Below are 14,854 nucleotides of genomic sequence, written 5' to 3'. Positions count from 1 at the left end.
AATCATATTCCAAGTCTATGGAATCTTAAAGTATGCACTTCACCTCTGTTGATCCCAGTGTTTTATTTGAAAAAGAGGGTGGGTACACTTCTGGGATCTGTGAGATCCCTTCATGAATCTTATGGTCTTGTGCCATTGGCTCAAAATGACAACGAGTTCTCTAAATATTTAAAATAAATATGAATATCTTGAAGAATAAATGGTTCATGAGAAAATTAGCACTGAATCACAAAGAATGTCTTATGGAAGATCAAAATTATTATTCCAACAACACAAAAGTCCATAACTAAAATCGTCATGACATTGACCATAACACACTAACCCACAAGAAACCAATTCCAAAGCCAGACACACTGCCACATACTAATCTACCGCAAAACATTGCATAATACAATGATCCGCAGGGTTGATTGTATAACATTACATTCCATACTTTATCAAAATGCCACTGTCCCAAATACCACCCACATCCTGCCTCCCTGTTTCATTTTCAGGAATGATCTCTCTAAGTCCCTTCCTTGTTGTTAGCACCCTTTTCCGCTGATAGTTACCTTGGCAATAGAATCACAACATCACAATTGTTCTATGATGCAAAAAGGAGCAGCTTTTACTGGGTGAGTTGATTCTTTTCAGAGATCATCCCGCGATTCCTCAAGTGTTCTGTCACTGAATCAGCAGCTTTATATTGGCCGAATTTTCTTTTCAGACACCATCCTAGTATTAGACAGCAAAAGTCTCAATATCAATGTTGCATATCACACAGATTGCTGCAATAAATATCCACTAACACAAATTGTATTATATATGGAGAATATGCTCAATTGCACCCTTGTCACCTCAACACGATGGTATTCTATGGAAGAGGTCACAGTAGTGATAAGCATATAATAAATAGGTATAAACATGCTGATAATGATAATAATATCTCTCATTTGTACGATAGTTTCAGGTTTCCAAAGTGCTTTACACATATCCTATCTGCATATTACAAACACTCTAGGAAACAGACTGGATTAGTATCTTCATTTTATAGATGAAAAAACTGAACAATATTCCACCCAATTCCAAAACTGCCTACAAATAGATTGATTACAAGTGTACATTGAGGCCCTCAACCTAAGGATGTGAACAACAGATGAATTTTTGTATCTCTAGTGCACAACACTTTTTGAAATGTATGAAATTCTCAACAAAATATTCCAAGGCTATGGGATCTTAAACTATTCACTGTTCCTCTGTGGACCCCAAAGGTTGCCTTTGGAGAAGAGGGTGGGTAAACGTATGCCATCTCTGAGATCCCTTCATGAATCTTACGGTCTTGTGCCATTGGCTCAAAATGTCAACGAGTTCTCTAAGTATGTAAAATAAATATAAATATCTTGAAGAATAAATGGCCCATGAGAAAATTAGCACATAATCTGTAAGAATGTCTTATAGAAGATCAAAATTATCATTCCACAGCACAAATGTCCATAACAAAAATAGTCGTGGCATTACCCATAACCCAGTAACCCACAAGCAACCAATTCCAAAGCCAGACCCACTGCCACATAGTAATCTACCGCAAATCACAGCATAATACAGTGATCCGCAGCCAATGTCTGTATTTTTTATAATCTTATTTTTATTATTAATATTATTTTTTAATTTAAATTTATTTATTTAACATATTTAGTTTTCAGCATTGATTTTCAGAAGAGTTTGAATTACAAATTTTCTCCCCATTTCTACCCTCCCCCCCACTCCAAGATGGCATATATTCTGGTTGCCCTGTTTTCCAGTCAGCCCTCCCCTCTATCACCCCACTCCCCTCCCATCCCCTTCTCCCTTCCTTTCTTGTAGGGCAAGATAAATTTCTACACCCCATTGCCTGTGTATCTTATTTTCTAGTTGCATGCAAAAACTTTTTCTTTGTTTGTTTTTGAACATCTGTTTTTAAAACTTTGAGTTCCAAATTCTCTCCCCTCTTCCCTTCCCAACCACGCTCCCTATGAAGTCAAGCAATTCAACATAGGCCTCATGTGTATCATTATGTATAACCCTTCCACAATATTCATGTTGTGAAAGACTAACTATATTTTGCTCCTTCCCAACCCATCCCCCTTTATTGAATTTTCTCCCTTGACACTGTCTCCTTTTGAAAGTGTTTGTTTTTGATTACCTCCACACCCATCTGCCCTCCCCTCCATCATCCCCCCCTTTCTTTAATTTTCCTCCCTCTTCTTTCCTGTAGGGTAAGATACCCAAATGGGTATGTATGGTATTCCCTCCTCAGGCCAACTCTGATGAGAGCAAGATTCACTCATTACCCCCCTCAACTGCCTTCTCCCCTCCTCTCACAGAACTGCTTCCTCTTGCCACCTTTATGCAAGATAATCCACCCCATTCTATCTCTCCTTATCTCCCTCTCTCAGTATGTTCCTCTCTCATCCCTTAATTTGATTTTATTTCTTTTAGATATCTTCCCTTCACATTCAACTCACCCTGGGTCTGCTCTCTCTCTCTCTCTCTTTTATGTGTGTGTATATATATATGTATATGTATATATATATACACACACACACATAGATATATACATACATACACATTCACTTATATATATACATAAACATATATATATGCATATTCCCTTCAGCTACCCTAATACTGAGGTCTCATGAATCATACATGTCATCTTTCCATGTAGGAATGTAAACAAAACAGTTCAACTTTAGTAAGTCCCTTGCAATTTCTGTTTCTTGATTACCTTTTCATGATTCTCTTGATTCTTGTGTTTGAAAGTCAAATTTTCTACTCAGTTCTGGTCTTTTCACTGAGAAAGCTTGAAAGTCCTCTATTTTATTGAAAATCCATATTTTGCCTTGGAGCATAATACTCAGTTTTGCTGGGTAGGTGATTCTAGGTTTTAATCCTAGCTCCATTGACCTCCGGAATATCGCATTCCAAGCCCTTCGATCTCTTAATGTAGAAGCTGCCAGATCTTGGGTTATTCTGATTGTGTTTCCACAATACTCAAATTGTTTCTTTCTGGCTGCTTGCAATATTTTCTCCTTGATCTGAGAGCTCTGAAATTTCGCGACAATATTCCTAGGAGATTTCTTTTTGGGATCTATTTGAGGAGGTGTTCGATGGATTCTTTCAATTTCTATTTTGCCCTGTGGCTCTAGAATATCAGGGCAGTTCTCCTTTGTAATTTCTTGAAAGATGATATCTAGGCCCTTTTTTTGATCATGGCTTTCAGGTAGTCCAATAATTTTTAAATTATCTCTCCTGGATCTATTTTCCAGGTCAGTGGTTTTTCCAATGAGATATTTCACATTGTGATCCATTTTTTCATTCCTTTGGTTTTGTTTTATAATATCTTGATTTCTCATCAAGTCACTAGCTTCTACTTGCTCCCATCTAATTTTTAAGTTAGTATTTTCTTTGGTGGTCTTTTGGACCTCCTTTTCCATTTGGCTAATTCTGCCTTTCAAGGCATTCTTCTCCTCATTGGCTTTTTGGAGCTCTTTTGCCATTTGAGTTAGTCTATTTTTTAAGGTGTTGTTTTCTTCAGTGTATTTTTCAATAATTTTTTGGGTCTCCTTTAGCAAGTCATTGACTTGTTTTTCATGATTTTCTCGCATCCTTCTCATTTCTCTTCACAATTTTTCCTCTACTTCTCTAAGTTGCTTTTCCAAATCCTTTTTGAGCTCTTCCATGGACTGGGACTAGTTCATGCTTTCTTGGAGGTTTCTGTTTTAGGCTCTTGCACAAACTTCTTCTGGCTGTATGTTTTGGTCTTCTTTGTCAGCAAAGAAAGAATGCAAAGTCTGAGACTGAATGTGGGTGCGCTTTTGCTGCCTGCCCAAATTCCCAACCAACTAACTTGACCCTTGAGTTTTTCAGTGGGGTATGACTGTTTGTAGACTAAAGAGTTCTATGTTCCATGTTTGGGGGAGGATGCGCCAGCTCTGCAGACCAGCACTGCTCCAAGAACCCCCAACCCGGACTGGGCTAAAACCTTCAGCAGGCTGTGCACTCCCGCTCTGATCCGCCACTTAATTCCTCCCACCAGGAGGGCATGGGGCCGGAAGCAACAGCAGGGTGTAGCTGCCCCACCTCTGCTGCCCCAGGGGCTGGTAGCCAAACCGCGAACTCCTTCCACTCCCGCAGCTTTTCCCACTAACCTTCTCCGCTGTCTTTGGTGTTTGTGGGTTGAGAAGTCTGGTAACCGCCGCAGCTCACTGATTCAGGGTGGTAGGGCACATTCTGACGGGATCCTGGTCTGGTTGGTCCCCGCTGCTCATGCTGGGCTCTGCTCTGCTCCGCTCCCAGCTCCCATCTCCCAGCTCACAGCTCCGTGTTGGATAGACCTTACCCAGAGACCATCCAGGCTGTCCTGGGCTGGAGCCCTGCTTCCCTCTACTCTTTTGTGGGTTCTGCTATTCTAGAATTGGTTCAGAGCGATTTTTTATAGGTTTTTGGAGGGACTCGGCAGGGGACTCATGCTAGCCCCTGCTTTCCAGCCGCCATTTTGGCTCTGTCCCCTTCAGCCAATGTTGTATAACATAACATTACAAAATTTTTCAAAATACCACTGTCCCAAACACCACCCACATCCTGCCTCGTTGTTTCCTTTTCAGGAATGATCTCTCTAAGTCCCTTACTTGCTGTTACCACCCTCTGCCCATGTTAGTTACCTTGGCGATAGAATGATAACATCACAAGTGTTCTATGATGCAATAAGGAGCAGCTTTTACTGGGTGAGTTGATTTTTTCAGAGATCATCCCGCGATTTGTCAAGTGTTCTGTGATTCAATCAGCAGATTCGAATTGGGCCAATTTCCTTTTCAGACACCCTCCTAGGATTAGACAGTAAAAGTCTCAAAATCAATGTTGCATATCACTCAGATTGCTGCAATAAATGTCCACTAACACAAATTGTATTATATAGGGAGAATACGCTCAATTGTTCCCTTGTCACCTCAAGACCATGGTTTGCTATCCAAGAGGTCACAGTAGTGATAAGCATGTAATAAATGGGAAAAACAGTGCTGATAATGATAATAATATCTCTCATTTGTACGATAGTTTCAGGTTTCCAAAGTGCTTTCCGAATATCCTATCTGCATATGACAACCACTCCAGGAAATTGACTGTATTACTATCTTCATTTTATAAATGAAGAAACTGAACAATATTCCACCCAATGTCAAACCTGTCTATAAATAGATTGATTACAAGTGTACATTCCGGCCCTCAAACTAAGGATGTGAACAACAGATGAATTTTTGTATCTCTGGCACACAACACGTTTTGAAAGGTATGAAATTCTCAACAAAATAATTCCAAGGCTATGGGATCTTAAACTATTCACTGTTCCTCTGTGGATCCCAAAGTTTGCCTATGGCGAAGTGGGTGGGTAAACTTATGACATCTCTGAGATCCCTTGACGAATCTTATGGTCTTGTGCCATTGGCTCCAAAAGTCAACGAGTTCTCTAAGTATTGAAAATAAATATAAATATCTTGAAGTGTAAATGAGCCATGAGAAAATTAGCAACTAATCTGAAAGAGGGTATTATAGAATATCAAAACTATCATTCCACCACTGAAATTTCCATAACAAAATAGTCGTGGCATTAACAGTAACCCACTAACCCACAAGAAGCCAATTCTAAACCCAGACCCAGTGCTCTCTGAGATCCCTTGACGAATCTTATGGTCTTGTGCCATTGGCTCCAAAAGTCAACGAGTTCTCTAAGTATTGAAAATAAATATAAATATCTTGAAGTGTAAATGAGCCATGAGAAAATTAGCAACTAATCTGAAAGAGGGTATTATAGAATATCAAAACTATCATTCCACCACTGAAATTTCCATAACAAAATAGTCGTGGCATTAACAGTAACCCACTAACCCACAAGAAGCCAATTCTAAACCCAGACCCAGTGCCACATAGTAATCTATCGCAAATCACAGCATAATACAATAATCCGCAGCCAATATTTGTATAACATAACATTACATACTATGTCAAAATACCACTGTCCCAAACACCACCCACAACCTGCCTCCTTGTTTCCTTTGCAGGAATGATCTCTCTAAGTCCCTTACTTGCTCTTACCACCCTCTGCCCATGTTAGTTACCTTGGCGATAGAATGATAACATCACAAGTGTTCTATGATGCAATAAGGAGCAGCTTTTACTGGGTGAGTTGATTTTTAAAGAGATCATCCCGCGATTTGTCAAGTGTTCTGTGATTCAATCAGCAGATTCGAATTGGGCGAATTTTCTTTTCAGACACCCTCCTAGGATTAGACAGTAAAAGTCTCAAAATCAATGTTGCATATCACTCAGATTGCTGCAATAAATGTCCACTAACACAAATTGTATTATATAGGGAGAATACGCTCAATTGTTCCCTTGTCACCTCAAGACCATGGTTTTCTATCCAAGAGGTCACAGTAGTGATAAGCATGTAATAAATGGGAAAAACAGTGCTGATAATGATAATAATATCTCTCATTTGTACGATAGTTTCAGGTTACCAAAGTGCTTTCCGAATATCCTATCTGCATATGACAACCACTCCAGGAAATTGACTGTATTACTATCTTCATTTTATAAATGAAGAAACTGAACAATATTCCACCCAATGTCAAAACTGTCTCTAAATAGATTGATTACAAGTGTACATTCCGGCCCTCAACCTAAGGATGTGAACAACAGATGAATTTTTGTATCTCTGGCACACAACACGTTTTGAAAGGTATGAAATTCTCAACAAAATAATTCCAAGGCTATGGGATCTTAAACTATTCACTGTTCCTCTGTGGATCCCAAAGTTTGCCTATGGCGAAGTGGGTGGGTAAACTTATGACATCTCTGAGATCCCTTGACGAATCTTATGGTCTTGTGCCATTGGCTCCAAAAGTCAACGAGTTCTCTAAGTATTGAAAATAAATATAAATATCTTGAAGTGTAAATGAGCCATGAGAAAATTAGCAACTAATCTGAAAGAGGGTATTATAGAATATCAAAACTATCATTCCACCACTGAAATTTCCATAACAAAATAGTCGTGGCATTAACAGTAACCCACTAACCCACAAGAAGCCAATTCTAAACCCAGACCCAGTGCCACATAGTAATCTATCGCAAATCACAGCATAATACAATAATCCGCAGCCAATATTTGTATAACATAACATTACATACTATGTCAAAATACCACTGTCCCAAACACCACCCACAACCTGCCTCCTTGTTTCCTTTGCAGGAATGATCTCTCTAAGTCCCTTACTTGCTCTTACCACCCTCTGCCCATGTTAGTTACCTTGGCGATAGAATGATAACATCACAAGTGTTCTATGATGCAATAAGGAGCAGCTTTTACTGGGTGAGTTGATTTTTAAAGAGATCATCCCGCGATTTGTCAAGTGTTCTGTGATTCAATCAGCAGATTCGAATTGGGCGAATTTTCTTTTCAGACACCCTCCTAGGATTAGACAGTAAAAGTCTCAAAATCAATGTTGCATATCACTCAGATTGCTGCAATAAATGTCCACTAACACAAATTGTATTATATAGGGAGAATACGCTCAATTGTTCCCTTGTCACCTCAAGACCATGGTTTTCTATCCAAGAGGTCACAGTAGTGATAAGCATGTAATAAATGGGAAAAACAGTGCTGATAATGATAATAATATCTCTCATTTGTACGATAGTTTCAGGTTACCAAAGTGCTTTCCGAATATCCTATCTGCATATGACAACCACTCCAGGAAATTGACTGTATTACTATCTTCATTTTATAAATGAAGAAACTGAACAATATTCCACCCAATGTCAAAACTGTCTCTAAATAGATTGATTACAAGTGTACATTCCGGCCCTCAACCTAAGGATGTGAACAACAGATGAATTTTTGTATCTCTGGCACACAAAACGTTTTGAAAGGTATGAAATTCTCAACAAAATAATTCCAAGGCTATGGGATCTTAAACTATTCACTGTTCCTCTGTGGATCCCAAAGTTTGCCTATGGCGAAGTGGGTGGGTAAACTTATGACATCTCTGAGATCCCTTGACGAATCTTATGGTCTTGTGCCATTGGCTCCAAAAGTCAACGAGTTCTCTAAGTATTGAAAATAAATATAAATATCTTGAAGTGTAAATGAGCCATGAGAAAATTAGCAACTAATCTGAAAGAGGGTATTATAGAATATCAAAACTATCATTCCACCACTGAAATTTCCATAACAAAATAGTCGTGGCATTAACAGTAACCCACTAACCCACAAGAAGCCAATTCTAAACCCAGACCCAGTGCCACATAGTAATCTATCGCAAATCACAGCATAATACAATAATCCGCAGCCAATATTTGTATAACATAACATTACATACTATGTCAAAATACCACTGTCCCAAACACCACCCACAACCTGCCTCCTTGTTTCCTTTGCAGGAATGATCTCTCTAAGTCCCTTACTTGCTCTTACCACCCTCTGCCCATGTTAGTTACCTTGGCGATAGAATGATAACATCACAAGTGTTCTATGATGCAATAAGGAGCAGCTTTTACTGGGTGAGTTGATTTTTAAAGAGATCATCCCGCGATTTGTCAAGTGTTCTGTGATTCAATCAGCAGATTCGAATTGGGCGAATTTTCTTTTCAGACACCCTCCTAGGATTAGACAGTAAAAGTCTCAAAATCAATGTTGCATATCACTCAGATTGCTGCAATAAATGTCCACTAACACAAATTGTATTATATAGGGAGAATACGCTCAATTGTTCCCTTGTCACCTCAAGACCATGGTTTTCTATCCAAGAGGTCACAGTAGTGATAAGCATGTAATAAATGGGAAAAACAGTGCTGATAATGATAATAATATCTCTCATTTGTACGATAGTTTCAGGTTACCAAAGTGCTTTCCGAATATCCTATCTGCATATGACAACCACTCCAGGAAATTGACTGTATTACTATCTTCATTTTATAAATGAAGAAACTGAACAATATTCCACCCAATGTCAAAACTGTCTCTAAATAGATTGATTACAAGTGTACATTCCGGCCCTCAACCTAAGGATGTGAACAACAGATGAATTTTTGTATCTCTGGCACACAAAACGTTTTGAAAGGTATGAAATTCTCAACAAAATAATTCCAAGGCTATGGGATCTTAAACTATTCACTGTTCCTCTGTGGATCCCAAAGTTTGCCTATGGCGAAGTGGGTGGGTAAACTTATGACATCTCTGAGATCCCTTGACGAATCTTATGGTCTTGTGCCATTGGCTCCAAAAGTCAACGAGTTCTCTAAGTATTGAAAATAAATATAAATATCTTGAAGTGTAAATGAGCCATGAGAAAATTAGCAACTAATCTGAAAGAGGGTATTATAGAATATCAAAACTATCATTCCACCACTGAAATTTCCATAACAAAATAGTCGTGGCATTAACAGTAACCCACTAACCCACAAGAAGCCAATTCTAAACCCAGACCCAGTGCCACATAGTAATCTATCGCAAATCACAGCATAATACAATAATCCGCAGCCAATATTGTATAACATAACATTACATACTATGTCAAAATACCACTGTCCCAAACACCACCCACATCCTGCCTCCTTGTTTCCTTTGCAGGAATGATCTCTCTAAGTCCCGTACATGCTGTTAGCACCCTCTGCCCATGTTAGTTACCTTGGCGATAGAATGATAACATCACAAGTGTTCTATGATGCAATAAGGAGCAGCTTTTACTGGGTGAGTTGATTTTTAAAGAGATCATCCCGCGATTTCTCAAGTGTTCTGTGATTCAATCAGCTGATTCGAACTGGCCGAATTTTCTTTTCAGATACCCTCCTAGGATTAGACAGTAAAAGTCTCAAAATCAATGTTGGATATCACACAGTTTGCTGCAATAAATGTCCACTAACACAAATTGTATTATATAGGGAGAATACGCTCAATTGTTCCCTTCTCACCTCAAGACCAGTTAGGTTACTTCAGGTTTATTACAACTGCATTTCAAACTTCTATGATAATCTTGGAATGGGTAATTTTTTTCTTATTTTTAAATTTCAATACCTCCAGAGTATATTTCCAGAAATGAACTTGCTTGGTCAAAGGGGATGATTGATTATTGCTGTAGCTTTATTATGGCCTTTTCCTCCACAGCCCTGCCAATACTAAGCTCCACCGCCTTTCATTATTTTCACAAGTCTGATGGGTATGAAGTGGTACTTCAAAGTTATTTTAATACGCATCTCTTTGATTATTAGAGAAGTTGAAGGTTTTTGAAGTGATTATTGACAATTTTTTTTCTTCTGAAAATGATCTTATTCTTATCCCTTGGTCATTTACCTGCTGTGGAATTAAAGTTACCACAGCACATTATGAACAGCTCCCTAGATATTTAAAATGTCAAGTTTCTTTATCCATCCCATTTGCTATAAATATTTCCCCTAATGTATTATCTTTCACTATTTTAATGTAGTCAAGCATATAGATTTGTCCCTAATGATCCCTTCTATTTGTGGCACAGAAGAATATTTACTCTCTTTTTACAAAAGAGATAACTATTCCAGTTTTTCAAACTTTTTATATGGGCAATTTGTAATTTTTACTATATTAATTTGGCCTATTTTATTAATACCAAATGTCTCTCCAGTTATTTAGGTCCTCCTCTACTTTGGTCACTCTAGTTTTATAGCCCTTATACAGGGATCTTAAGTATTCTAGGTAGGTCAATTCCTACATATTTGATGGGCTTCCTTTCATCATAAATGAGATTTCTGCTTTATCCCTTCTTGATCTTTATAACTAGTGAATAAGAATGCAGATGATATTGGCAGACTGATTTCATGTCCTGCAAATCTGCTAAACTTACATATTGTTTCCATTAATATTTTTGATGAGATAATTCCTTATATTGTTATGACATTTTCATTAATTTGTGTGTCAAGGTCTTTTCAGGAGGGAGTAAAGCGGGAAAGGACTATGATTGTTGAAGGAAGAGGATTCATGTAGGAAGACAGAGGCTTGTATAGCTGCCTGGGTCTGTGAGAAATAATTAAGTTACCCAGACAGCATATTCTTAATTGAAAGGAACAGGTTAGGGCTTCCATTTAGAATTCTAAAGCCAAGCTGACTAACATTGATTTTATTCATTATGTGACAATCATTATCCAGAGATTCATAAGCAGATTTCATATTCATATTTTTCTTCAACAGTCAAGAATTTATGTACTTTATCTAAAACACAGATGCCAACCATCTTAAGTACAAGATCCACCCTGAAAATAATACCTAGAAAAATCACAACAAAATGAAAGGGAGAAAAGCAAAAATGGAACAAAGAAAAGGAGAAGGTTACACACTAATCTGAAAATCAAAAAGGAAACTTTTACCAGAAGTTAGGAGGTTTAGAAAAGGAACCACAGCAAGCAGTTTAAAAGAAAGCCAGACTTTTTTGTCTGGTTTTGAAGCACCTTGAGAAGGAAAGTCAGAGGTTAATGCTGCAGGTTCCATGTGGGTTTTAGGGTAAGTTTAATCAGCTCCCAGAGGACTCATCACATCTTTGAAGTTGTTTTAAAAAACAGAGTGACTGTGGTTTTAAGGGGCAAAACTATTTACTTTAATCTTGGAAAAACCAAGACAAAAGTTATGCTCAGCCTGTGCAGTGAAAATGAAGGAAAAGGACTGGGCAGGGTGACTGGATAATGAAATCCCCCGGTGCAAGAAAACTCCTGATCCAGTTGAGCAAGCGTTCGTAAAGCAAGCAAATGAGAGGTGAAAGTTTACCTGGTTCAAGAAATTCAATGTTTAAGATAGAAAGATCCCTAAGTGGGAACAATAAACTTTTCCTCTTCAGAAACTGTTAAACACTTTATTTCAAACTCCTTCCATAAGTCTAAAAATAAACTATAATCCCTGCTTATGCAGGCACTCTGCTTCTCATGTCTCCCTTTTCTTGCTTGATTTTGGTCATTATGTTGTGCATTAGTACTTTCCCCAGAAAGATGGCAAAGAGTAAGAGGTCAATTTAAGTTGACCATGTTGGTTGCTTTTTGGCATCTCTGCTGAAAAGATTTGGTCTCTGGTGACAATAAAAGCAGAATAAAAAGGAATTTGGAATGAAGAAAGGAATGGTCTGATGAGAAGACTTGGTACATAAATGTAGGCTTACAAAAAACTTTTAATGTACACTGTAATTTAAGTAAAAGCTAACAAATATTAATCAATATTGCCTCAGAGTAATGCTAAGAAATGTTTTGACTGATTTAGTATGTAAACTTTCTAAAGGGAAGGAAAAAAATGTTCTAATTAAATTTTTAAAAACCCTATTTGTACCCTTAATAGGATTAATATTCTTTTAATTATGCATGCCTGTGCATGTGTGTGAGAGAAGTTGCATCCTAACCCATATGTATTACAACGAGGTTTTAAAAATATTTCTGAACTTCAGTTATTTACATATTTGCCCACTACCATGACATAATCAACAACTGATTGTAGTTTAACTTTATTATTAATATTATGACCTTTTTTCTCTCTTCTCCTTCACATCCATAGTGGTGTTCAACAGTTGTCCACACTCACACAGCCTGTAAGAAGCTCCATTCAAAGAAGCACTGTTACGTAAATTTTGGTTAATCTCAGATGAAAAGAAATCACCAACATAGAAAACATAGAATCCACCAAGAGGATTCCACTACTAACAGTTCATTCTCAATCTCCACCTCAGAGGCTCATTTCAATTGTAAAGAAGATCCTTACCCCCCCCACCCCCCCCCCCCCCCCCGGTTCCATTCTAGCCATTTTTCTAGTGTCAGAAGCCAAATCCAGGCCAATCTTTGGGGACTGTTGTACTGCCTGCACCTGAAAAGGCAAGAAGAAATAGAGCTGTTCAGGGTTTCACAACAGTTTATTTTGACTTCTCTGTGACTCCATTTCTGTCAAACCTGAAAAGGCAAGATGATTTCAACAAGCAACAAGCAGCCAAAAGTCTAGAAATTTTTACTTAGGAACAGCATGGTGATAAGATTTAAGGTGATAAGCTTATCCCGGTGGTATAATGAAGTCCAAAATGAGAGCAGCCTTGAGGGAAATTCAGGTAATGTCTGAAGATCTAAAGATTAGGACTCAAAGTACTGCGTTAGCAGTAAATTGCTAGAACCCCAGCCCCCCATACATGCAACACCCAAGATTTATCTTTTTTTCCTTTCTGCAGCATGACCTTGGGATCTAAATTTCTTGGAACTGGTCTTGGGAGTCATAAGACTTCGTTTTAAGTGCTAGCACTGACATATTAGCCAAATGTTTCACAATTTAATGAATCTAAGTTTCCTCATTTTAAAAATGGAAAGAACCTCCTTTACGTGGTTAAGTAAATTCAACAAATGTTTGTGTGGGACGAGTGAAGACCTCTCATAAAAAGGAACAAATTGAATAAATAGAAATAAGGAGGATAGTGAGTCCCATTTCTCTACTTAGATGTTTTCCCCTCCACAAGCTTAGCTAGTGACCGTAAGGCCCCCGAGGTTAAGAACAGGACACAGGATCACATCCTATGTCTTTACCTAATGACGAGAGGCCTGAAAGAAAGAAGGGTTGAGGTGAATAAGTCAGCAACCATAAAATCCCCTGAAAGTAAGGATAGGACACAAGATGCTCACCCCCTGTGCACTGACCCCAGGATAAGGGACCCTCAGCTCAGCAGAAAAATGAATGAAAAGCTGGAAAGCCAGGTGCAATGTAGACGTGCAAGACCAGTCAGGTATGAATGATGGGAGACAAGGTGTAAGGGTGCTGGGGATATCCGTCACAGATGTAAGGGTGATGGGAAAGGCTAGTTTGCCACAGATGCGAAGATGAGGTAACCAACAACTAATTCCTGCCTGTTACTGATAACCGAACTGTTCAATCGTCATTGTCATTGTCATTAAGACAGATTTACTACCTTGAGGTTGATAGTAGAATGAAATAAGAATGGTGGGAAGTTCGTGTTCGTCACCTGCTTGTCAAAAATAACCATACTGTTTGTTCCTTGCCATTGTCCCTGGGATAGATTTATCGCGTCCAGATTGTACCCTCAAAGCTTACGTCTGCAAGCTGAGAGGAAGGAGGTTGGGAGGGGGAATTGCGGTTAGGGACCTATATAAACACCCCAATTTTCTGTGTCCAGCGCGCTCTGACACTGAGAGCATGCCCAGTCCTTTCGGTATCGGGGTGGCCCTTTCCCGCGGGATCGTAATAAATTTTCCTTTCTACTTTCACCTCGAGATGCCTCTGTTTTTAATTCTTGGATTCGTAAAATCCATCCCACACATGTTTATTATGTACGCGATATTGCACAAGCCAGGAGAGTGGATAAAACATTTAGATAAGACATCATCCCTGCCTTTGTAGTGTAGGTCCTATGGAGTCTAGGGATAAGATATACATACATGTAATACAAAATATTACATGGTTAAGTGCATCAAAGTGGTTCAAAGTGCTATGTGACAGGAAGAGGGATGGGCATCAGCAAATACTTCACAGAGGTAGAAGAATATGAGTTAGGCTTTTAAAGAACAGGAAGAAATTCAAAAGATGAGGAAGGCTAGGGAAGACATTCCAGGAACAGAGGAAAACATGAACAACATGACAGTAGGAGGGAAATGGGTATATTCTGGAGAGGGAAAGTTTGCCTGAGGCCTAGAGAATGCAGAAGGTCATAATATGAGACAATGCTGGGATACACCTCAGCACCCACCTTATTCTGGTAGGCCTTGAATGCCAACCAAGGTGGTAAGAACTCTAGTTGATGGGCAGTAAGAAGCTGTTAAAGATTTCTGAGCAGAGAAGTGACCT

At 38.6% G+C, this 14,854-nt stretch overlaps 1 protein-coding gene across 3 annotated transcripts; it reads right to left on the bottom strand.

The window, feature by feature from the left end:
* Positions 1–578: 578 nt before the first annotated feature.
* Positions 579–9,985, bottom strand: LOC118833248. Of its 3 annotated transcripts, none has more exons than XM_036740605.1 (6): positions 9,701–9,985; positions 8,512–8,619; positions 7,322–7,429; positions 6,132–6,239; positions 4,683–4,790; positions 579–714 (listed from the first exon to the last, which is right to left on the bottom strand). In XM_036740605.1, exons 1-6 carry the CDS (start codon positions 9,786–9,788, stop codon positions 608–610), a joined length of 627 nt encoding a protein of 208 aa, XP_036596500.1. In that variant the 5' UTR covers positions 9,789–9,985; the 3' UTR covers positions 579–607. The 3 variants fall into 3 exon arrangements, 2 of the variants coding, with proteins under 2 accessions (XP_036596500.1, XP_036596502.1); XM_036740607.1 differs by having other exon boundaries at positions 580–714; positions 8,512–8,673; XR_005009305.1 differs by lacking the exons at positions 579–714; positions 4,683–4,790; positions 6,132–6,239 and having other exon boundaries at positions 6,294–7,483; positions 8,512–8,673.
* Between the last annotated feature and the right edge of the window lie 4,869 nt (positions 9,986–14,854).

Source organism: Trichosurus vulpecula (assembly GCF_011100635.1).
Source record: "Trichosurus vulpecula isolate mTriVul1 chromosome X unlocalized genomic scaffold, mTriVul1.pri SUPER_X_unloc_6, whole genome shotgun sequence".
Taxonomy (NCBI): Eukaryota; Metazoa; Chordata; class Mammalia; order Diprotodontia; family Phalangeridae; genus Trichosurus; species Trichosurus vulpecula.
This window is presented reverse-complemented; position numbering and strand designations above follow the sequence as displayed.

Coding starts and splice junctions, on each gene's coding strand:
- LOC118833248 (XM_036740605.1), bottom strand. CDS start 9,788: ATGATCTCTTTAAAAATCAACTCACCCAGTAAAAGCTGCTCCTTATTG. Junction 7,430..8,511: donor GTTATCATTCTATCGCCAAG/GTAACTAACATG, acceptor ATTGAATCACAG/AACACTTGACAAATCGCGGG. Junction 6,240..7,321: donor GTTATCATTCTATCGCCAAG/GTAACTAACATG, acceptor ATTGAATCACAG/AACACTTGACAAATCGCGGG.